The sequence below is a fragment of the Haliotis cracherodii genome, unplaced genomic scaffold (genome assembly GCF_022045235.1).
Source record: "Haliotis cracherodii isolate W230 unplaced genomic scaffold, xgHalCrac1.p SCAF_5, whole genome shotgun sequence".
Taxonomy (NCBI): Eukaryota; Metazoa; Mollusca; class Gastropoda; order Lepetellida; family Haliotidae; genus Haliotis; species Haliotis cracherodii.
This window is the reverse complement of record NW_027266308.1, coordinates 44,722,690-44,748,880: the sequence shown is the minus strand read 5'-3', so window position 1 is coordinate 44,748,880 and position 26,191 is coordinate 44,722,690. Positions and strand designations below refer to the sequence as shown.

General features: G+C 39.8%; 1 protein-coding gene across 2 annotated transcripts in view; it reads left to right on the top strand.

Moving 5' to 3' along the window:
• Positions 1–15,608, top strand: part of LOC139442048 (protein trachealess-like) — a 118,609-nt gene extending 103,001 nt beyond the window's left edge. For both annotated transcript variants that reach the window (XM_071222829.1, XM_071222828.1), the window contains 7 exons: positions 1,425–1,526; positions 4,576–4,685; positions 5,161–5,354; positions 6,111–6,217; positions 7,677–7,824; positions 8,204–8,316; positions 12,922–15,608. In XM_071222829.1, coding sequence (XP_071078930.1) covers positions 1,425–1,526; positions 4,576–4,685; positions 5,161–5,354; positions 6,111–6,217; positions 7,677–7,824; positions 8,204–8,316; positions 12,922–14,324 — 2,177 coding nt within the window. In that variant the 3' untranslated portion in view covers positions 14,325–15,608. The remainder of the gene's footprint in view (positions 1–1,424; positions 1,527–4,575; positions 4,686–5,160; positions 5,355–6,110; positions 6,218–7,676; positions 7,825–8,203; positions 8,317–12,921) is intronic.
• The last annotated feature ends 10,583 nt before the right edge of the window (positions 15,609–26,191 follow it).

Sequence of the window (26,191 nt, the reverse complement as noted above, 5' to 3'; positions counted from 1 at the left end):
TTCCTTGTCTAATAACTTTTATCTCAACGAGGGACCTGACAATACTGAATTATTTATATAATGTCAACTTTATCAGGGCACAAGAAAAGAAAGGACAATTGTTCTATTCATTATGTATTTTCTGGCTGATCTTCAAGATCTTACCCTGAAAACCATTATGGTATCCAAGCAGACTGAAAGTAGTTCCGGCATCAAGTGTTATTTTTTGTGCAAGTGAAATAACATGTTATTCACTCGAGTGAGATATCAATTTCATTTGTTGAGATAAATACAGTATTTCATCACTAGATGCATAATTTAGATTGATATTTAGAAACTGTAGTTTCAGCTAAGACAGAATTGATGTATGGATTTCAACTTTTGTTATATTCTTTCAATGCGACATCTTTTGGTAGAGATGTTAGTACATTTACTAAACAAAATGTGCACTTTAGTAGGGTATGGAAATATGCTGGTGACATGAGAGTTGCTTTGTCTACAGAATATTTATTTGGATCATGCAAATTCAGATCGGTCAGAAAAACATGTGGTTAGCATTTTGCATATATTAACTGAAATTATTCAGTTGATAACAGTTTTTTTGAGTGCTTATTTTGATATGGGCTGTGTCAACAGTTTGCCTGATTTCTACAAATAATTGTTTGGTTTGGTAAGAGTGCTCCTTTGCTTGTTGAGCTGTACAAATATAGATTGATTAGCAGAGTATGAACATAGCGAGAGTGAGTTAAAATTGAATGTGTCAACAGACATATCTGGGTCATATAGCAGTCTAACACATACAACTGTCTCATGTGATAAAAGAAAATGTTCAAGATCAACAGATGTACAGCTTTTATTTTGACAACTGAAGTTCATTTGCTATATAAAAATTTTAAACCATAGGATTAAAAAAGGCATTGCCTAGGTGTTCAGAGCCAAAACTGGCGATTATGTTTAGAACTACTTCCTTTTGACACATACCCTTGCAGTAAAAGTCCTGAGTCTCACCCCAGACCAGTCTTGTATTGCTGTGTTTTCTATTCTTTAAGTGTAGTGTTTCAATACCAAAGCTAGTATTTATTGAGCAAGTGATGGCTCTTAAAGATATTGACTGAGCATTATTACAGTGTTGCCAAATTTGACATCAGGGACAAAAATGTCTGATGCAATTCCCTGTTTTGACTTGTAACATATCTTCCAGTGTTTTTGTCAGGTGAACAATTTGTCTTGTCTTTGCATGTGTTTGTGATGAGTGCCACGGGTGGGACAGGATACTATCCCCTTTTTGCGAACACCTTGTATCATCACTATTTAATAGTGATTCATAAACACATGCTTATGATACAGTTGGAATCGTACAATCAACTCTGCTTGTGGCAGAGATTTCTGATGAATAAGGAAAGGGTTTGGTTGCATTTTTTGTATAATGGATGATTTTGCTACAGACATATCAGGCAGCAACATCCCATCCCCTGGGTCCACTTCTGATGAGGGATCCTGCACCTCCAATGCTCCACGATCAGGCAGTCCGCCATTACATGACAGAGGTAGGTACTGGCCAGGTCTGACCTCACCAGTCACACATCACTTGTTCGCGTACAAGGTACCAGGTAGAGTAGCTCCACGATCAGGCAGTCCGCCATTACATGACGGAGGTAGGTACCGGCCAGCTCGGATCTCTCCATTCACACATCATTTGTTCACGTACAAGGTACCAGGTAGAGTAGCTCCACGATCAGGCAGTCCGCCATTACATGACAGAGGTAGGTACCACCCAGGTGGGATCTCTCGAGTCATACTTCACTTGTTCCAGCACAAGGTACCAGATAGTGTAGCTCCACGATCAGGCAGTCAGCCATTACATGACAGAGGTAGGTACCGGCCAGGTCTGACCTCACCAGTCACACATCACTTGTTCCAGTACAAGGTACCAGATAGCGTAGCTCCATGATCAGGCAGTCCGCCATTACATGACAGAGGTAGGTACCACCCAGCTCTGACCTCACCAGTCACACATCACTTGTTCCAGTACAAGGTACCAGATAGGGTAGCTCCACGATCAGGCAGTCTGCCATTACATGACAGAGGTAGGTACCGGCCAGGTCTGACCTCACCAGTCACACATCACTTGTTCCAGTACAAGGTACCAGATAGCGTAGCTCCATGATCAGGCAGTCCGCCATTACATGACAGAGGTAGGTACCACCAAGGTCTGACCTCACCAGTCATACTTCACTTGTTCCAGTACAAGGTACCAGACAGTGTAGCTCCACGATCAGGCAGTCCGCCATTACATGACAGGTGTAGGTACTGGCCAGCTCTGACCTCACCAGTCACACATCACTTGTTCCAGTACAAGGTACCAGATAGTGTAGCTCCACGATCAGGCAGTCCGCCATTACATGACAGAGGTAGGTACCACCCAGGTCCGATCTCACCAGTCACACATCACTTGTTCCAGTACAAGGTACCAGATAGCGTAGCTCCACGATCAGGCAGTCCGCCATTACATGACAGAGGTAGGTACCGGCCAGGTCTGACCTCACCAGTCACACATCACTTGTTCCAGTACAAGGTACCAGATAGCGTAGCTCCACGATCAGGCAGTCCGCCATTACATGACAGAGGTAGGTACCGGCCAGGTCCGATCTCACCAGTCACACATCACTTGTTCCAGTACAAGGTACCAGATAGGGTAGCTCCATGATCAGGCAGTCCGCCATTACATGACAGAGGTAGGTACCACCCAGGTCTGATCTCACCAGTCACACATCACTTGTTCCAGTACAAGGTACCAGATAGCGTAGCTCCATGATCAGGCAGTCCGCCATTACATGACAGAGGTAGGTACCGGCCAGCTCTGACCTCACCAGTCACACATCACTTGTTCCAGTACAAGGTACCAGATAGCGTAGCTCGATGATCAGGCAGTTCGCCATTACATGACAGAGGTAGGTACCGGCCAGCTCTGACCTCACCAGTCACACATCACTTGTTCCAGTACCAGGTACCAGATAGCGTAGCTCCATGATCAGGCAGTCCGCCATTACATGACAGAGGTAGGTACCACCCAGGTCTGACCTCACCAGTCACACATCACTTGTTCCAGTACCAGGTACCAGATAGCGTAGCTCCACGATCAGGCAGTCCGCCATTACATGACAGAGGTAGGTACCGGCCAGCTCTGACCTCACCAGTCACACATCACTTGTTCCAGTACAAGGTACCAGATAGCGTAGCTCCTTGATCAGGCAGTCCGCCATTACATGACAGAGGTAGGTACCACCCAGGTCTGACCTCACCAGTCACACATCACTTGTTCCAGTACAAGGTACCAGATAGCGTAGCTCCACGATCAGGCAGTCCGCCATTACATGACAGAGGTAGGTACCACCCAGGTCTGACCTCACCAGTCACACATCACTTGTTCCAGTACAAGGTACCAGATAGCGTAGCTCCACGATCAGGCAGTCCGCCATTACATGACAGAGGTAGGTACCACCCAGGTCTGACCTCACCAGTCACACATCACTTGTTCCAGTACAAGGTACCAGATAGCGTAGCTCCACGATCAGGCAGTCCGCCATTACATGACAGAGGTAGGTACCACCCAGGTCTGACCTCACCAGTCACACATCACTTGTTCCAGTACAAGGTACCAGATAGCGTAGCTCCACGATCAGGCAGTCCGCCATTACATGACAGAGGTAGGTACCACCCAGGTCTGACCTCACCAGTCACACATCACTTGTTCCAGTACAAGGTACCAGATAGCGTAGCTCCACGATCAGGCAGTCCGCCATTACATGACAGAGGTAGGTACCACCCAGGTCTGACCTCACCAGTCACACATCACTTGTTCAAGGAAAAGGTACCGGATAAAGGAGTGGGAAAAATGGGGTAGCCCTAAAGTCAACATGTTTGTGTACAAGACATTACCAATTTGAGTTTGATTCCTAAAGAGACATAACAAATAAAGCATATTTTACTGAATGTTTTGTGGAGTACATGGTACTTTCAGTAACTGATAGTGATATGTCTGTGATGGATATAGATGTTGAGATGAAAAGAATCCTGAAATATTGTAACAGTGTGTGAAGTCATCCCATAGATGACATCCGTACCTTGTCAGCTTGCCAACAGGGTTAACCTCTTTGGTCATGTGGACAAGGCGTCTGACCTAATATAAGTAGGTCTGTGGTTTGAATCCCTTCAGAAAAGTTGCTTCCTTGTTATTGTTGACACCCCCGTGTTGGTGTGCTTAGGTGAAAGTCCCACAGGGAGATAACTCATTTCAGTAGTGCTTACCAACAACTGATATTTATCAAAGCATTGTGTAATGAGCATCAGAGAACAGACTTCAAATAGTTCCTGAACTCAGTAGAGACATTTATCCAAGTGCAAACATATTTTAATATTATGTGAAGGGTAGAAAGTAATTATTGCACCATGTTGGCAAATTCTGCTCTGAAAGTTTAATGGAAAATATGGTCATAACCTTGGCACCCAGACTAATAGCGATACTCTGAAATGTTATGTCCGCTTCAGTATTGTAAATATGAAGCAACGATCACAATTTTTTTTTTTCTATTCCAGGCTATGTGATGAACCCTAGTCCGAACAAAGGCTATGACAGGTGCTTCTGTTTGCGCATGAAGTCAACTCTGACCAAACGAGGAGTACACGTAAAGTGTGCCGGGTACAGGGTGAGCAGGACAATAGTTTCCACACAACTATAATTTACATGTCAGCTGTGTTGTGTCCTGACACAGGCTGTCTCAGGGAACTGTAGATCAGTAATATAAGAATTAATTTTCCAATTAGATATCTAGCTCAAAATTACAAGTGACATAAGGTCTAAGGTGGTCCAATTTGCTCTACAGAGTTGCTTTCCTTGGTCTGTGAGAACAATACCAGTGTGGGTTTGACATGGATGGTAAATGTCTAGGATCTGGACTTTTCTTGCACATTAGTCTGACATGTCATCATATTAAACTGAAATACTGTTTGTAGTGACGTTAACTTCAACTTGCTCTCTCACTATAAAAGCTTATATTGTCGTCAGTATATATGTTATGTTATCTTCTTACTATTTTGTGAATGTTAAATGAAGCTCATTTCTAGAGCGTTTGAACTTTTATCCTGATGGTGATAGATATATATATATGCTTGGTGTTGCAGGTTGTGCATATTGTTGGACAGCACCGTCCCCAGTTTTCGTTTTCGGTGAACCGCAAGCATCCACCACCTGTCCTGGGGTTCATAGCTCTCGGGATTGCCCTTCCCCCGCCCACAATCACAGAACTGAGGATTGACAACGATACCTTTGTCATGAGATTATCACCTGACTTCAAAATCATCTATTGCGAACCTATGTGAGTTTAGAGATAATCATCTTTGCGAGATGCTATTTCTATTATTCTTTGATCAGGTGCTGTAATTGTGAATTTATAGGTGAAGTGTCTTTTTTTGTTGTTGTTTAAACTCCGCACTCAGCAATATTCCAGCTCTATGATGGCGGTCTGTAAATAATGAAGTCTGAACAAGACGATCCAGAGATTGACATTATGAGCATCGATCCACACAATATGGATATGATGACATGCATCAACCAAGTCTGACCACCCAATCCCGTTAGTTGCCTCTCAAGACAAAGATAGTCGCTTCTTATAACAAGCATGGGCTGCTGAAGACCTATTCTACCCTGAATCTTCACGGGTGTGTAGATGTATTGGTGTATGGCAATAGATGTACTGCCTAACCCTAAGTCACTAATCTAAAACTTTGATGGCCATTTTCCTGTTTTTCTTGCAATTTGGTTCTATACACTTTTGGATTTTCAGTCACATAAAATGTCTTGACCATACCAAGGGTTGTCCTTAAATCATACTAGAGATAAGTGTTTCTTGAAGAGAGTTTGTTGCAAACATTATCGTAAAACCCAAAATGTGTAGTGTGCTTTGAATGCTGTCTTTGATACTGTCTAGGCTAATCTATTTTTCAAATCAAATATTGGTAATGACATTTTTGATCAATATTAGCCCCAAACTTATCCAGATGATAGGCACTTTTCTGCGACAGAGTTGAAACTGAAAGGGAGTCTTTTCCTATCCACACCTTCTACATTGCAGTGTCTCTGACCTGATGGACATCCAGGCGGACGACCTGACCAATGGCCTCCTGTATGACTTCTGTCATGCTGCAGACCTCCACAAGCTCAGGAAGGCACATGTAGACTGTAAGTTTAATTATACAGTCAAGTCTCATTAATCCGACACTCGCTAATCCGACAATCGGCTTTGTCCGACACTAATGATGGGAACCGATTAAATCAGTGCTATTTAGACCCGTTAATCTGACAGTCTCGCACTCCCACTCCAACACACCTTATTTTCAATGAATTGCTGTTAATCCGACACAGTGATCAGCGTACTCCGTGGTCATCTGCCCACGAGTACACAGCCCGTGATTCGATGCGAAACGAGTGAGCTGTTAGCTGCATATTACAACGGCTATCTGATTTTCGAGATATGAAATTTTACACACAAATATTACTGGTCATGATTGGAAAGGAGTTTGAAAACTGGTTTCTTTAATTCTTTTTGTACAGAGTTATGGCCCTTGCTCTATGCTTTTCAACTGCATGAAATGGGGAAAAGTTTTCTCAGAAACTATGGAAAATACATGAACGACAGTTTGCGTGCTTATCTAAGAGATACTTGTCAAGACTGGTCCTGTAAATTATATTTTCTTCCCTTGCTACATAATTCTAGGTTTTGAGCATACACAGTAAAAGCTAGACTAACATTTAGTCTCTGAAATCTTATATTACACAATATCCTTCTTGACTCGAAAAATAAAAAAAATTCCCTATGGTGATTTAGAGCTGGCTAGACTTGCTTTTGTATGCATTTCTAGATTATTATTTTTTCATAAAATAAATATATTCCACGGTCATGGTGCAGGACTAAGTAAAAGCTCTTGATCCATGTTATTTACAAAGTGCAGAGTGTCTGCAATGGGGACACTTTTTCTCAGAAACTACTCAAGTTAGCTTATCTAAGAGATACTTATCAAGACAGCGTTCAAGAATTGGTGCCATAAAAAAGAAATTCCAGAGAAGGGGGCTTTTGTGTGTATTAATTTCCCATTTATCATTTTTTCTGATGGCATAAAGCAACCCTAGTTCCCATCTCTTCTTAAAGCTTTCCAGGACTCTTTTTTTCAAAGTTTATATTCACTACTAAATGAGCAGAAAATTTCTAATGTGCCCCATGGCGGGAGTAAGTGATAACGCTGTTTACCTGTTTAGTCTTGTTACAATAGCATAATGCAATCAAATATAGCATTCTGTATTGTGAATTGTGGTACAGTAACACTAGCCTGGGTAGTTGTCAGGCCCTGTGGTAGTCATAACAAAACAACACACAAACAAACAATCAAACAAATAAGGTTAACAGTTGTGTTGTAAATTGTCTTTCATCTGTCTGGATATACAGATATTTTATGGGTGTTTCATCTACTTTATATATTGAATGCACTGCATTGATCTAGAATGTACATCTCAAGTATCCTACTCTCTAATATCAATAGAAAAGTTATGTTAAGGACACTTTTATTTTGGCAAGATGATAATCAGAAACAAATTCAAATTCAGCTAAATTCAACCTTTTCTTTCATGTCTTAATCATTTTCAGTGTTAGCCAAAGGTCAAGTCTTGTCAGAGTATTATCGAGTGATGAATCGTCATGGCGGCTATGTCTGGATCCAAACCTGTGCTACAACCCTGTTTAATTCCAAAAGTATCGATGACCAAAATATCATTGCAATTAACTATGTTCTCAGGTAAGATATAAAATTCATCCATGTATTCTTTGATTGACCAAATATTATATTATCACGTTAGACAGATTTAAGGAGCAAAATACCAATTGCTGATGTCACCATATCATTCAATCTTGGACACTGAATGGTTGAAAAGTCAAACTGACTTGATGGTATAAGTGTTGATTGCACTGATTGGCATTGATTTTTTCAATAAAAGTGTGTAAGTGTGGGGGTGATGGGGGTATATATTTCTGACTGTGTTCCATTCATTGTGTTTTTTATTTAGAGAGGAGTTTGAAAATGGCATGCAATTTCATTAGTTTAATCATAAATTTGAAACCTCTGCAACAACTGACTTAAGTGGTCATAACATGATTTCTGTTCTATGGTGTTGCAGTGGTATAGAAAATGATCGGTTGGTGTTAGACTCATGGCAGCTAAATGGCAGGAGGACACTGGGGCCAGACCCCTCTGATCACAGCGACCCAGGGGAACTTGGATCTGATCCAGGTAAGAGACAAAATAATTCAAACTAGGGTTTTACTCAGTGATAATTTAGCAAAGATGAAAATACTTGTCTTCTTCAGTAATTTACACCCTATTAGTATTCTAGGACAAAGTACAGCCCCATTTCCCCATGCTTGTCAGTGAGTGAGTGAGGTAATGCTTTACGTCACATCGGCAATATTTCAGCCATATCGTGACGAGAAATTAGACATGAAATATACATATATTTAAACTTTATAAAAATCTGTCATCGAAGGACAGTATGAAAACTAGAATATCACAGAAAAGATTTCCCATGCTTGTCATTGGAACAGGCAAATTGAGATGGTAACTATGTTTGAATGTCAGTGTGTCCATTGATGGTTACAATGTGTGACAGTATCAGTGTGTCAATAGATGGTTACAATGTGGGAGTGTGTCATTGTGCCCATGGATGGTTACAATGTGGGACTGTGTCAGTGAATCAATAGATGGTTACAATGTGTGATTGTGTCAGTGTGCCCATGAATGGTTACAATTTTGTGACTGTGTCAGTGTGCCCATGGATGGTTACAATATGAGACTGTGTCATTGTGCCCATGGCTGGTTACAATATGTGACTGTGTCATTGTGTCCATGGCTGGTTACAATGTGTGACTGTGTCATTGTGTCCATGGCTGGTTACAATGTGTGACAGTGTCATTGTGCCCATGGCTGGTTACAATGTGTGACTGTGTCATTGTGCCCATGGCTGGTTACAATGTGTGACAGTGTCATTGTGTCCATGGCTGGTTACAATGTGTGACTGTGTCATTGTACCCATGGCTGGTTACAATGTATGACTGTGTCATTGTCAAGATTATAGGAAAGGCAGTTATGAGGCTGCATGTGAATAGAATAAGGCATCAAAATGAAAAGTTTGTTTTGGAAAATTGTATGACCTAAGAAAAATAATATGGCATGTGAAACTTTGTGTAGAATACATTTTACTGTTCTATATTAACAGTGTTACCGCTATACAATATTACATATTATTGCAGATTAAAATATATTGTTGACGTTTGATTCTTGTTACATATTTACAGTACTTTCATTCATGTTTGAATATCAGAGCTGTCATCAAATTATGTTAAGTGGCCATCTTTTTTGACATTTTAAACTGTTGACTACTTACCCAGTTGAGCTACAGTGCCACAGCACTTGTTTCTCCTTGTTTCCCCTGTGGTGTTGTGATACTGATGTGGCACATTTCTCGTCAGTAACTTTCACACCTTGCTTTGTTTATTGTATTACAGAGTATTTATCATGTATTTATATTCATTTGTTTAATGGAAAAAAACCGAGTATATGGCTACCAAACTGTAAATCTCCCAATGTTACTTGCATTTGTGAACTTTGTACTGGTGGAATCATAGTAGTTAAAATAGTACTGGGAGATATCTTAGTAGGTAAAATAGTACTGGGGAAATTATAGTAGTGAAAATTGTACTGGGGAAATCTTAGTTGTTAAATTAGTGCTGGGGTAATTATAGTAGTTAAAATTGTACTGGGGAAATCTTAGTAGTTAAATTAGTACTGGGGTAATTATAGTAGTGAAAATTGTACTGTAGGAAATTTTAGTAGTTAAAATAGTACTGGAGAAAATATAGTAGATAAAATAGTACTGGGAGAAATCTTAGTAGCTAAAATTTACTGTGGAAATTGTAGTTAAAATTGTACTGGAAGAAATTATAGTTGTTAAAATAGTACGGGGAAAATTATAGTAGTTAAAATAGTACTGGGGGAAGTCAGTATTGAAAATTGCATTGGGGGAAGTCGGTATTGAAAATTGAACTGGAGGAAGTCAGTAGTGAAAATTGTACTGGAGGAAGTCAGTAGTGAAAATTGTACTGGAGGAAGTCAGTAGTGAAAATTGTACTGGAGGAAGTCAGTAGTGAAAATTGTACTGGAGGAAGTCAGTAGTGAAAATTGTACTGGAGGAAGTCAGTAGTGAAAATTGTATTGGGGGAAGTCGGTATTGAAAATTGTACTGGAGGAAGTCAGTAGTGAAAATTGTACTGGAGGAAGTCATAGTAGTGAAAATTGTACTGGAGGAAATCATAGTGAAAATTGAACTGGGGGAAATCGTAGGAGTTAAAATAGTTCTGGGAGAAACTGTTGCAGTAATAATTGTCCTGGAGTAATCAAAGTAGTGAAAATGTGCAGGTGAAGGTTGTATTAGTGAGATGGTGAATACTGCCTCATGATCAGCTTCCAGTCATTCTCATCTCAGAAGGTATGGAGTTAATATGATATTTCACAGACATGAAGTTGTGGTTTGGTAGTGGAAGACAACATATCAACTATTGCTACTACACGTCTCCACTTTTGTCCAAATTATAAGCACCAATGGACATACAGTCGACTCAGAATAGGTCCAGAGCACTTCAAGCTGGCCAACTGAGGATTGGGTGGTCAAATGTGAAACCAGATTGTGTGTCACTGTACCCCGAAGGATGGGTCCGATCTCCACTGGTTTGACGAGGTCAGACTGGATTATTACAGGAGGCCATAGTATCAGAATATTGCTGACTGTGGCATAAAACAGCATGAAGTCACTCCCCAGTTATATGACAATTAATTTGCTGTACTGCTGTCAGTGTTTTCAGCATACACACAAACAACTGACAGACAGACCCCGGAGATGTGCGGATATGTTGACAACCATTTGTCAGGGCTAGATGGCTATGAGATGGCCATGGGCTTTTGACATGTATCCCCCATGGGTAAAACTGTTGTTGTATAGCACTACCACAAGCAAAAGGGGCACCACCTTCACTAGTAAATGTATCACTCTAACATTAGGCGCTGTTCTCAAAACCTGTCACTTCTAATTATTTCGGGGCGGTCAGGTAGCCTGGTGGTTAAAGCGTTCGCTCGTCACGCCGAAGACCCGGGTTCGATTCCCGACATGGGTACAATGTGTGAAGCCCATTTCTGGTGTCCCCCGCCGTGATATTGCTGGAATATGGCTAAAAGCGGCGTAAAACCATACTCACTCACTCACTCTAATTATTTCAGTAAAGTTAGGTCAGATCAACTGTTTCCTTGTGTGAGGGATTACCCTTTGGCAAAAGTGACAAAAATGATAATGGAAATTATTGTTAAAGTTAATTTTTTAACATCTTTGTAATTTTGCTTGCAGTTCGTATTTCAAAGGAGGATTTGTCTGGCCTAAAATGTACTATTTGAATCACAACTTACTGTAATGTCAGGGTGGTGGGGTAGACAGTGATTAAAGGGTTTGCTCGTCATGCCAAAGACCCGGTTCGATTCCCCTCATGGGTACAATGCGTGAAACACATTTCTGGTGTTCCCCAATTGCTGGAATATTGCTAAAAGAGGCATAAAAACATACTCACTCATGCACTCACTAAATAATTCAAGTTTCTATCTTGTTTTACACTGCATTAGAAATTTTGAAGTCTGTGATTAAGATGTGTATTTAGGTGACAGTGACAGTGAAGTGTATTGTACAATATTATCTGACTGGAAGACGACAGGTACCTCAGTTTAAAGCATGACAAGTCAAGAACACCTTTGAAATATATCCTTTTGTTTGGTGATTGGGTTTATGTTTCACTTCATCTTTATTACACCTCCTGTCAGTATTATATGAGCATTGCACATAAGAACATTTGGGAGATTATTTGTTTTCTTTTCAGATAGAAATTAGGCGATCAGTGTGTTTGTTTGTTGGTTTACAGATCTGACATGAAACATAACTCTAATGGTATGGAGGAAAATAGTATTACGATGAACTATCTGTCAAATTAGTTTGTGTTGAAAAGAGGATTCATTGCGAAATACATGTCAATGTGTTTAGAGCAAAGTTTGAGGGGCAGTCGGGTAGCCTAGTGGTTAAAGTGTTCGCTCGTCACGTTGAAGACCTGGGTTCGATTCCCGACATGGGTACAATGTGTGAAGCCCAATTCTGGTGTTCCCCGCCGTGATATTGCTGGAATATTGCTAAAAGCGGCGTAAACCATACTCTCACACTCACTACAGCAAAGTTTGAAGAGATGTAGACTGAAAAGAGTTATGGCCTTAGATATGACATATCCAGTTGCCAGTTGTTTAGGCAGGAAAATAACGACATTCATGTGCCTCTTGTGCCTTGAAGTTCAGATAGTGTGAACACAGTGAAACATGTTTATATGAAGACAAAGGTTTTTTTTGGCCACTGAAGTTGTAAGAACAAACAAAATAATCTGTAAACCAACTAAAACAATTAATCGCCTTATTTACATTTTGTTGTTTGATCCGAATTATTGTCTAAACTGAATGTGATTTGCAACACTTTAACAAGACAGGTGAAAGCACCCAGTAAGCCTGTACGTAAATGCATTGTGGACAATTAGTTCTAATATTAGTTCCTGATTATTTTGGAAAGTCTTTATTTGTGTGACAGCTATCACTGATATTAATTAATATATAAAACTTTCATGCACAAAATAATTTTGGTTCTGTCCTTTCTGTTTGTTAAAGGTCCTCATTGAGAAATGTGTAATGTCTTGTAACGTTGGTAGCTGTGACTTAGCTAAATGTTCATGTTTATTGCCATATTGACTGTTAGCGTTCTCATTGTAGATGGCAGCAGTCCTGTAGACAGAGAGAACAGAACAAATGGCGACAGCAAATCTGAGAGTGCGGGACCTACTTCTGACCAGGACGACCGACTCAAATCTCCGTCCAGCAACGCATTAGGCGAGATGGATGACCTTGGTAGTGATGCACACAACAGCAAGGCCGGGCTTGACCGTGTGTTCTCTGACAAGTCTGCATGTACAGTTATAGATAGGGTAGATTCGGTTAGGGATGGGAAATTCAGCAGACGCAAGATGGAGAAGCCCCGCAAGCGCAAGAAGGAGTTTGAACTTGAGGACGACGACACTGATAAGGAGAGTGACATGATGAAATCTCAGAGGATTATCAGTGAGGACTCTCTCTGTGACTTTGTGGGCAATAATGTGGCTCAAGACTTATCCCCAGGCACCCGGAGCCCGGACATAGGTCCAGTGACTATGACCTCCGCCACTCCACAGGACCTGTCTCTCAAGGCCAATGTTGTAGGCAGCCAGTCTGTTGTGGCCATACATGGTGAAGTTCATTCAGACTGGAAGAGGGGGAAGGACATGGACTGCCATGGTGCAGTCACTCCCAACTCTGTGAAGGAACTGGAGGCAGTCATGAACCGCCATCTTCCTTCTGTTAGTAACCAAAGTGAATCCACTCAACATTTACGCTTTAGTGGTCAATCTGCGCAAAAAAAGTCCACAATACAATGGATAGGTTCCCAACATTCTAATAACAATACTGGGGAAGCTCTCCCGGCTACAAATCTGCTCAGAACCATCTATGCCAATCGCGAATCTGTCATCCGCACAAATACCCGACCAGCCAGTAATTACTACAGTGAAATGCCAGTGAACATGCTGACCCCACCGGGCAGTGATGCATTCAAGGAACAGCAACAGCAACAGCAGCAACAACAGCAGCAGCCATCATTCATCTCCACAAAACCAACTGTAGCCAGCGGCAGCCACTACCCCAACGCCACCATGCCAAACTACACCACCACCCCTCTCTCTGTCTCTATGCCCAGTACAGCTGTAGACTCCTATGGCATGACTCCACCATCATCTGTATCACCTCGAGACAAACTGCAGTCGCCATTTGGTGACGTAGGAACGTATAATGAGTCGGGTTCAGCCTCGTGTGGAAACCTGGCTCCTGATTCATCTTCTTCCAGATTGGCGGCCAAACAAGCATATCAGTTGTCATCATCATCTTCGGAGTTCTCCACCTCCAAGTCAACCCCATCATCATCAGCATCTTCAGCAGCAGCAGCAGCAGCATACTACAGCGTGTCATCCTTTCATAACAACCATACCTATCCTGAAGTTAACCACAATGGCTCTGCAGGGATCAACTCGTACGAGCCATGTTCCCGATCAGTGTTGTCATGGTACCCGGTTTCGTATTCATCATAACATTGATAATGTATCGTGTTTATCACATGGTTCCGGTGTAGAATATTCTGCTGCAGTATGGCATGTCTAGTCCTCAAGAAGACAATACACTGACATTTGTGAAGCTTTAGAGCACCAATCCACACAGGTTCTGTCTAAAGACCTCTTGAAGTCAAGGATCTTTTTCTAAACCAAACTTTTATTTTATGGTCTGAGACAAAAATATTCAACACTCTGCCATAAGAATTGTTATATCTGTATGAATCTTCTTAATAATAATGATGCCATCTTTGGTTTCCATATAATGAAGATATGGTCAACTGTTCTGTACAGACTGTGAAATAGCATTTTAGATAATATTCACAACTTTGAAACTGCTGTTGCCAAATATGGAAGGATGAGCATGCATCTGTGTCACATGACATGTATATTATGATTCCCGATTTGTACATGAATATTCATCAGTGAGAATCAACAGTCACCACATCTATTTTATTAGATACACATTTGTCACATAAAAATCAAAGTATTCTATCATTGTCAGTGTTGCGATGTTCATGCATATGTAAGTGTATAGCATAATTGCTACATCATAACCATATTTGACCAAGTCTCGTCTTTCCTTAACACGGCACAGGGGCAGTGGGGTAGTGCTTAACACATTCACTCATCACGCTGAAGGCCCAGGTTCAATTTCCCATGGAAAATGTGTGAAGCCCATTTCTGCCGTGGTATTGCTGGAATGTCGCTAAAGACAACGTAAAACCAAACTCGCTCACTCACTCCTTTTGGCACATCAGATACCAAACTGCTTTGACGCGAAAAGCTGCATGATGTCACATATCAATGTTAAGTAACCCTTGAAGTGATACGCCTGTACACGCTATGTGGTACAGATGTAAAAACCTGGCAATTACTGCAGAGTGGTTAGTGTGTTTTAAATGTAAATGTCATAGGCTATGGCATTTTAGCTAATCATTGACCGAAACATTGAGAATCATGACGTCACATGCGATCATGTTCATCATAATAATCCTGTAATCATGACTATCTTGTAATATGTAGATCTTGCGATCATGTGTCTCTAAGAATTTAGAAACTTATGCTTTATTTTCAAGAAACTTAGAAAGAAGAATTGAAACTTGACGTCTGCCTGAGATCCTAAGCTTCACTCTTGCCTTTTGCCTTTCTGCAATATTGAAGGGCGGTCGGGTAGGCTAGTGGTTAAAGCGTTCGCTCATCACACCGAAGACCCAGGTTCGATTCCCAACATGGAATATTGCTAAAAACGATGTAATACTAGACTCACTTTGCATTATTGTGTAATGCAGCTATTCCCCTGTCTTTTCGTGCCTGTTATCTCTGGGGAATTGCATTTACTTGATCAAACTGATATCAGATCCATAATGAATTCTCTCAGAGAGTACATGGACTAGAATATGATCAGTGTAATTTTTTTTTAACATTTCCACACAAACTCTTTCAACATGTAGAAATTAAGGTTTACTTTTAAGTGTTCTTTCTGTAAATTGCCCAAAGGAAATTTCTTTTGACACAACTTTAATGATTAGTACCGGGTACCGATATTGCGAGGATTGAGTTCTTGTATCATGCAGTCCATGAAGTGAGGCTACTCTTACCTCAGGGTGTGAAGTGAGGGAAAGTTTCAACATTTGGTCAAACCTTTAAGTTTTTGGGTTCATGGATTTATTTACAAAAAGTCCTTGTTGATAAATGGGAGAAATAAAAAAGACATCTTTGGCTTAAAAACATAAAAGAATTGGTTCTCAGGCAAAGACTTTGAAAATAGTGCGGGCGGGCGGTGGCTTTTTTTGCTTGCTCAATGTAATCAAATAAACAGTTGTGTACCATCAAACTTGGAAAGGGCCTCCCTACATAAAGAACCATACAAACTCCTATTGTCACCATGACCATAACATACACAGTAAAGCAGCAGGCATGTAAGGGGAAGTAACTGTGTGTTATATTGGATTGCATTGTTTTTAAGTATTAGGATTGGTTTTTTTAGTTTTTTTAAAGGGAAATAAAACGAAACATGCGTCAGACTTTATGATGATGAGGGCGGTCCCTGTGAACCAAGACTATTATTTCTTTTAGCCTTTTATATTTTTTGTTCTTCAGTAAGTTAGGCTTATGTGGATTGTTTGCATTCAGCAGAATTAGAAACAGCTACAGATAAGCAGCATATTTGTGTAAAATACCTCCAAAAAATATTAAAAAACAATTACTTTCAATTAACTTGCGAACAGAAGCGCATGCATTAAATAAAAAACTGAAATGTATAAAACCATTCCGCGTAAATACCCAATGAAGATTTTTCAGCATGCGTACAAAGGAGCTAATTTCTGAAACACAATGACGAGCAAATTTACTTTCCGAGTCAAGCGTATATATTTAAGCCTTTTACAGTTATCATGATTATATACATCTAAAACATTATTTCATTTTTTTTAAATCTTAAAATGTTCACGCTTTTAGGGAAAAACCCAATTATGAATTATGAGTTATGAATAGATGAGTGAAAAAATATTGGTTAAAATAGAAACCACAGAGTAAAAACTCAGTTGCTCAAAAAGTTATCTGGAGCTCTGAAGAAAATAACCACGGAGCTACAAGAAATTACAGATTATCTGTCCCTCGTGAATGAATGGTGTGAATCCTGAGCCTTTGGCGAGGGACTTACAAAATTCACTCTTGAGGGTCAGATAATCTGTGATCCCAAGTAGGTTACCGTATTCGACGTAATAAGCGCCCTGCCCTAATAAGCCCCCACAGCGATATTTGCTAATATATTGGCTAATGAACAATACCAATTAGCACCCCTTCCGATTGATCAATGTACACAACACTTATTTATTCGCATATAATACGTACGTGTGTTATATGCACCCTTAATTGAGGGCATTTAATTTCTGCAAAAACGTATCTCTCATATATAAACAGTTCAGGCTGTCAGCATAAACCACGAAACTTATCTTTCAATTCTGTCCTTTTCACCAAAATAATATTCTAATAAGAGCCCCCTATTTCTAATTTTGAGAGCGCCCTGGGCGCTTATTACATTGAATTCGGTATTTTATTGACATTTTAAGAGGGAAAATGAAGAAACAAGTGTATGAAATGTCAACCCTACATAGAAGCGTCACTGTGAGGTAATCAATTTGTGATGTCACAAACAAAGGATGACATCATATATTTTTCTCGACAATGAAGCATTGTGACATCATATGGCTTCAATTGACTTATCAGCATTGAGAATACTAAAATGCACATATGCAAATATTTGAAAGTTATTAAACATGATCACTCTACCCTTTGGGTAATTTTAAGAAAGTAGTGCTTTAGAGATTTTGTCCCACATTTCAGAATCTGTAAACTGTGTATTTTTTCAAAAAGTCCTGCCTTATTAGCAATCACCATCAGTTTGTTGAAACTCTTTCAGATGCAAGTTTCAGTTTCTTCTTTCCACGTTTCTTGACTTCACCAAAGAGTCTGTTAATATTGTACATATGTCTATAGATAATCAGTGATCACCAATAATATGAAGACAGTTACTACATACACAAGTATGCGTTGTTAGATGTCAACAGGCATGAAAACAGGAATTATATCATCTTACTGGGGCAAGGACGTTAACTGACTATAAAGGTCCAGTTTCCACCCTTACCAAACTAGGCTGGAATAATGTAGTTACGTTTTGGATGGTCGAACGAGACTAGACATCCAGCTCATAAACAACATGGATTTCAACGTGCAAATTTTGGTCAACTGCAGGATTTGCAAAACATGTGTACCGTCAACTGGGCATTGACAGATATTTTGCAAATCTTTTCATGTTTTTAATCAAGGTGCTCAAGTGTTTTGATGCATTTTGCAGAGTAAGACCGATCTTATTACAATATAGATCTTTATCATGATCAGTTCATCTTGCCTGTTTGACGCCATTTTGTTTGAAGCAAATGCAAGTGATATCAGAGATTGAATCTGATTGGTAAGTAGGAATATAGAAAGGACATAACTCGTACTAGCCACTGGTTGCGCAACGATCGAGCCTGGAAATTCCAGCTTAGTTCGTCATGGGTGGAAACTGGACTATTATGGTCATTTAAAACCCCTTGCCTCTGGAAGATGGAATGACATCAACATGGTCAGTGCAAAATATTTGGACCATGTTGGTCAACGTATTTTCTTAAAAAATGTTTGTTTCTAATATTTGTCAATATTTAAGTTTTTGTTGTACCATCTTAATATAGAAGGAAACAGACATGACATTATCCTGACGTTATATGGGAAAGCAGTTTATGAACATGTTGATGCTATTATGGTAATATTGACTCTTTGAATAACAAAAGGATATTCTATACACCAAGACAATGGTTTTGATTTGTGTACCGGTAGTTTGATTGTGTATGAATAGAGACCAGGAACTTTAATGTGATAAGCATGATTGTCATCTACCAAAGTCACACAATGAACTGGTTACAGTGTAAGCCCTATGGTAACCCTGCCAGTCATGCTGTTGTTAATGATTGTAGCCAAACATCAGTCGAGCCAAAGTCAACTGTGTGGTAGTAGCGTAGAAACAAGCTAGTGGTAGTGTTTCTTTTCACTTTCTAACTAGTGTTCCAGTGTGATCACATACATATAGTTCATCAGCCTAGGAATGTGCTGTAGTCTTTGTAGAAGTCATCAGCCTCTTCTTGTCCAATAACTCCAGATGTTTTAGAAACATATGCCCACTGTTGCAATAGTGAAAAGGTTGAACAAGAAAACATGTAGGGTATTTGTTTATAGTTTGTTTGTGTACCATAGTGGTCAGACCAACCTTTTTAAGAAGCAGAGATAATACACATTCATGAGGTGTTTTTAAGAGACAACTTAAATGTTAGAGAACTAGGCTAGGCCGAGTGGCTTTCCTAGGAAGCATTGTTTGTATCAAATCCGTGATGTACATCAATTTATCAGGTATTGGTTAGCCTATTACACAGGGCCATTGCCTCAGTGTCACACAAGACACATGTTACAGTGTTTTGACTGAGATTGGAAATGGGCACCTGACCATCGAGAATATTTCAGGAAAATATTTCATATATTGAAAACCACAAATGCTGAAATTTCTATTTCCCTTATTAAGTCTTAACACATGAGTGGTTGTCGCGTAGAGGTTAAAGCATTCGCTCGACACACTAATACCCTTTTATGATTCCCATGTGGGTACAGTGTGTGAAGCCCATTTTTAGTGTACCCCGCTGTGATATTTCTGGAATATTGATAAAAGCAGCGAAAAACCGTACTCATTCATTCATTTAACACAGGTAAAGGCTTGTTGTCAGGTATGAAGCTATCTGTCTGTGTGGTAAATTGTACCAGATTTTTCCTGCATATGCATCAGACCATATTTGCTCACCTAATGCAAATACATTGCTACATTGCTTGAAATTTTATATATTTACTTTTAAAGTAAACCGTAGTGGAGAAAAGAAGGGTTGTGATTTATGCATTTCATATAAAACATTATTTTTGCATTTGAAATCCTTGAAAGCATTTACTACAAAGATTGTACATTGGCGCAAATCATGGAATACAATGTACTAAAACTTCATTGTTGTAGAGTGTATGTAATTACACTCCAAGGTATTGTATTATGTAGATCATTGAATCATATAATATCTTAGCATAATTCATTAGTTTGTAGTTATGGGCGTAGTCAATGAAATTGACCCCAAGTATGCTATTTATACAAGATGCAAGGGTACTGTTGTACAAAACAACCTTAGCGCTACGACTGTCGCAAGTCTGTGTTAAGGTATGGGGGTTACGATCACCTTAGCTCTAAGGTCGCTTTGTACAACGGCACCAAGGTCATTAGGATGTGCTTTATCCTCAAACTTTGTGAGGCTAAATTTCTTTTGCTTTGGATTAGTTCCAAAGAATCGTATCCATTCCGGACACAACAATGGCAGTTCTAGACAAGCATTTGTTCTTTTGTCATGGCATTGCGCTACGTTGTTGGCATTTTTTAGTTTACTATGTTATTCACGATAATGTTGAGCAATGTTACAGGTCTTTGTTACCATGGTTACAGAGTGTTCTGTTGCATTCTTCATGACAGTGTTACAAACGCTGTGGGAATGATTATAGGTGTAAAGATTGAGGGTTTGTGTTTTCTTTCATTGTTTGAAAAAATTATTATGCAATCAAAACAATCATGACAAAAGATACTGAGGCACTTAGGGACAAACCATTTGATATTTAGGAGGGGGTTGGTGTGTGAGGCAAGGTAGGAGTTTTATTAAAAATATAATATTTCCAGAAGATAATGTGGTCTCAGGTTTCAGAGAAGTATTGTTCACTGGATGTGGTGGATGTCCCAGAAGAGAGTTTCATCAAAGACAAAAGTTGCTGTTTCCCTGTCACAGAGAAAACAATTATGACTTGAAGCTTTGACTGAAAAACATTATTGCCTAATAAAATTCCAAGCCTCCCAACTGCTCCTCGCCCTCATAAACTCCCCCTCTCAAATATGAAATGGTCAGTCTCCTTGACGTGTAGAAGAGAAAGAAAGTAAATGGAACAGATTTTTATTATCAGTGTTATTCTTATAAACTTTTATCAACGATAGTAGTACTATGACAGAAGTTACATCTGGCACCAACTGGTTTCTTTCTCAGTAACATTTTCGAAAAATATGAAGTTTGTTTCTATTATTAAGAAATAGGATTTGTTATCGCTTGAATTCATGGATCAAGTTGGAAATATTCAGATCATAAAGCTTGCCTAAACATGTTGTTTGTTTTTGTTAATTACTTGTAAATTTTATTAAACATTTACAGCTTTTAGCAGAGTAATGCTTATTCTCTGCATAGCCTTGAGATGTTATAAGTGATCCAAGGGGCAACACAACATGTACAACCGTGTCCCCTTGTACGGAAACTAGAACTGACAAATTTGTGTTCAATTTCAAGCAACTATTCGTCACTGAATATCAATGGTCTAGTCACATAGGCTTCTAAAGTCAATGCAGAGGTTTTAACATGTTTCCATAGTGCTAAATTCATAAGTACTAATTCATATTAAAACAATTATAGTTTTGTAGTATCTATTCTACAAAGAAAAACATACTCTCATTTTTAGAGTAGAAAAACATGCATTTCTTATATTGAAATAGCTATTTAGTGCATTTTAAATGAATCTATATCATTTACACTTTTACCAAAAGAAACTGTTACACAAGGAAAGAATGATTTCTTATTGTTATGTGTGTGTCTGAGCATGTATGATGTTACCAATATTTCCTAAGTGTGACTGAATTGACATATTATATGTATAATCATGAAATAATAGCGTGACACAGCAATATTTTTGCAACAAACCATAAGTACCATTGCTATGTGTAAGTAATAATGTTTGTTCATGCATACATTGTGTACAGACCATCAAAATATCGGAACACCATAAACTTGTGTGTTATCTCCAAGCCTACATGGGGGCCAAATATTTGCTGTTTAATGTATGTATGTATGTCATTATCCAAACCTGTGGCTATTTGCCATGAATAAATTATATGAAAATATCAATTTTTTGTTGGTCTTTATGTTTGCACTGTAAAAACCATACTGCTGTAGCTTGGCGTAGAGACATCCCACAGATGACATCAGTACCTGGTCAGCTTGCTGATGGGGGTTAACCTCTTTGGTCATGTGGACTCAGCCTTCGGCCTCTGTTCGGATGGTCCGTGGTTCGATTCCCATCACAAGACTCAGAAAAGTTACTACATGTATACATAGGCAGGTCTGGACCATGGTCTGAGACAGTGAGGCCTACTACACATAGGCAGGTCTGGACCATGGTCTGAGACAGTGAGGCCTACTATACATAGACAGGTCTGGACCATGGAGTGAGACAGTGAGGCCTTCTTTGCATGGGCAGGACTGGACCATGGACTGAGACAGTGAGGCCACATACATAGGCAGGTCTGGACCATGGACTGAGACAATGAGGCCTACTACACATAGGCAGGTCTGGACCATGGAGTGAGACAGTGAGGCGTACTATACATAGACAGGTCTGAACCATGGAGTGAGACAGTGAGGCCTACTATACATAGGCAGGTCTGGACCATGGACTGAGACAGTGAGGCCTACTACACATAGGCAGGTCTGGACCATGGACTGAGACAGTGAGGCCTTCTACACATAGGCAGGTCTGGACCATGGACTGAGACAATGAGGCCTACTATACATAGGCAGGTCTGGACCATGGTCTGAGACAGTGAGGCCTACTACACATAGGCAGGTCTGGACCATGGTCTGAGACAGTGAGGCCTACTATACATAGACAGGTCTGGACCATGGAGTGAGACAGTGAGGCCTTCTTTGCATGGGCAGGACTGGACCATGGACTGAGACAGTGAGGCCACATACATAGGCAGGTCTGGACCATGGACTGAGACAATGAGGCCTACTACACATAGGCAGGTCTGGACCATGGAGTGAGACAGTGAGGCCTACTATACATAGACAGGTCTGAACCATGGAGTGAGACAGTGAGGCCTACTATACATAGGCAGGTCTGGACCATGGACTGAGACAGTGAGGCCTACTACACATAGGCAGGTCTGGACCATGGACTGAGACAGTGAGGCCTTCTACACATAGGCAGGTCTGGACCATGGACTGAGACAATGAGGCCTACTATACATAGGCAGGTCTGGACCATGGACTGAGACAATGAGGCCTACTACACATAGGCAGGTCTGGACCATTGACTGAGACAGTGAGGCCTACTATACATAGGCAGGTCTGGACCATGGACTGAAACAATGAGGCCACATACATAGGCAGGTCTGGACCATGGACTGAGACAGTGAGGCCTACTATACATAGGCAGGTCTGGACCATGGAGTGAGACAATGAGGCCTACTATACATAGGCAGGTCTGGACCATGGAGTGAGACAATGAGGCCTACTATACATAGGCAGGTCTGGACCATTGACTGAGACAATGAGGCCTACTATACATAGACAGGTCTGGACCATGGCCTGTGACGGTGAGGCCTTCTACACATAGGCAGGTCTGGACCATGGACTGAGACAATGAGCTATTTGTTGACAGTTAAGTCCCAATACACAAAACAACTTTAGCTAATTTTTAACTCAAACACTCTGAATACAGTAATCTGAATTTAAGCCTGTTTCGCAAAATCAGTGTCTCAACCTTAGCATGAAGTTGAAATGGTAAGGCTGTATGACATGGCGTGCTGAAACCATTTCTCAATATGCAGTTAAAAACACGATAGTTTAGGATTTCTTAGCCAATGTCTGACACAACTTATAAATGCAGACTTTTTCAGTTTACATAACTGTTAAATCTAATTTCTATGAGCGGTTACAAAACTGCCGCTAACTTCTACCACATTGAAACCTACCTTTATTACAGCATAAGCCTACCTACGTGTCGTTTAAAATCCATGTTTAATAGCTTAAGTACAATGATAAAGCACAACAAATTCTGGATAAACAATTTTTCTAGAGCAGTTTCCCCTCAACCTCCAAAAAATGAATCCAATTGCAGAAAGAATCTCAAGAAAAAGAAGACACATGCCTCAACAGTTTATCTGATGATCATCATACACATGGGCGGATACAGAGGGGGGGTTCGGGGGTGCGCACCCCCCCCCCCCCCCCCTTTTTATTTTGAAAAAAATCTTTATTTCTGTATAAATTACCACCAAAGACAATAAATAGATCTTAATTGTGCACCCCCCCTTTACAAAAAAGCTGTATCCACCCATGAAACATGTCTTGACAGTGTCAGTAAACTTTGTGTGTGTGGAATGTCAGGGGATGCCAATTCTCAAACACGGGTAGAAATGCTGGTTGTTACTGCATAATATTCATTCACAATGTCCTACAGATATAGACTCACTCTTATCTTACTTATATTTCCTTACACCCTTACTTTATACTTCAGTTGTTAATTCTAATAAGATTTTAGCGGTACATTCAATGTCATTAACACATGTTTAAACTACAGCCTTCATTTATTAATTAATGGATACCGTTTTCACCGGTTATTGAAGGAGAAGGTGTCCAATCGCTTCACAGGAAGTTTTAACAATACAGTATAGTTTAATTCAAAGGTTTTATCCATGCAACCTGTCACATTAATTGGCTAGTTTTGTCAATACACATACCTCAGAAATTATGTGCTGATGACTATAAAGATTATATAAAATTAAAATAATAAAATTCAAAAAGTAGCCTAGCCCAGAACATTTCTAAATTTCCTAGAGCTGAGGCAATCTATACTTGCACAGTCATTCTAAACTTGAGTTGGACTTCTTGTTTAATTTGTTCGCTCGGGTCTGTGAGACAGACTACTAAAGCAAATACAACTTCAGTAAACACATTTCTCTTTTTTAATTACAACTCTGCGTCTTTAGCCTAGCCATTCAAAAACATGTTGAACTGAAACTGTCTGTAGGAATAGTGTGTTATCACTTCAAAGAAATATAGTAATGTTAGCATTATTCATATTAGAGCGGGTGGGGCAGTACTCGGACACTTAACGTTCCTAACGGCATGCAAGTTGAACCAAAGTACCTATTGACTTTCTTTCATCGTATATGTGAAGGAAGGTAACTGCTGTGGTGATTATACTCGGTAGTGGTTGTGTTCGTGCGCTTGTTTCAGCAAATTCTTATGATATTTACTCGACGACTACTTCGGTAGTAATCGGACGCCTGCGGTTGAAGTCGGACACCCTTGCGGCAGTACCCGGACACTTTAAGAATTTTTAAAAAATGTCTTAACCGAATATAACATAATTACAATTGTGTTTTTTTTTTACTGTGTCAATGAGAACATCAAAATAATAGCAACATAAATACAACTTCATTGGCTTATCTTCTCATTTTGGCATCACTGTACACAGATACATGTGTTGTTTTTATACTGACATTAGGTTTCTTCTCAGTCACTAAACCCAAACGCTGTCACCATCGAATCCTGTTTCATTCAGTCTTTCTATTATTTTGAATAAAGTACGACGTTGTGGCTTGATACGCAATAAATAAAAACAGTCTAGTTTTGGGCCCCCACCCCTAACAGGCCCGCTGTGAGTAATTCTACCAGTAAAGAACGGTGTCACATTTAAAACGCAATCTTCCATCATCAGAGGAGTGAGTACTCCTGACAACTGTAAGGGAACTCTGCCGACGACGCGGCCAGCTATGTCCCGTAAAACCTGTCTATTGGGTGGGGGCCGGACTTCCAGATCTAAACTACGAAAATGTATGTCAGCTTCATCGGGAATACTAATTTTGAGAGCGTTTACGTCATATATGTTTTCTGGTTCCTGATTCATCTTCAGTGCCATAAATGGTAACGGCTTCACATGATACACATGGTACCTATGAAGAAAGAAAATATAATATGAGAAGTGGCAACATTCGCTAAATAATCTTCCGTTGTTAATTAGGTGCAAAGTCTATCATTAACCTGGTACTTCATAGTTGTCATATATTTCCCAAAAACTTATACTCATAGAAATAAACCAGTACATCAAATGAATATAGTTTCAGGTTTAATATTACCCAGTTATTGACGAAAATATTGCGATGGGTTTCGTGCTATGGTGATAGCTGACAGCATTGGTGTCTATACCCCACCCTGGTGGTCCAGAGTATGCATGAATCTCGTGGAAAAGGGCGTCAAAGGGATATTCCATTTTTCTGTTAAAATATGAAAAATATGTTCATTTTTTGTACATTTTAATGTGAAATGAACACTGATTTCACTTCTTTCAAAAAAGCAAACTGTGCCAACAATAACATTCACATTGCAGGGAAACGGGTTTTTTCCCTC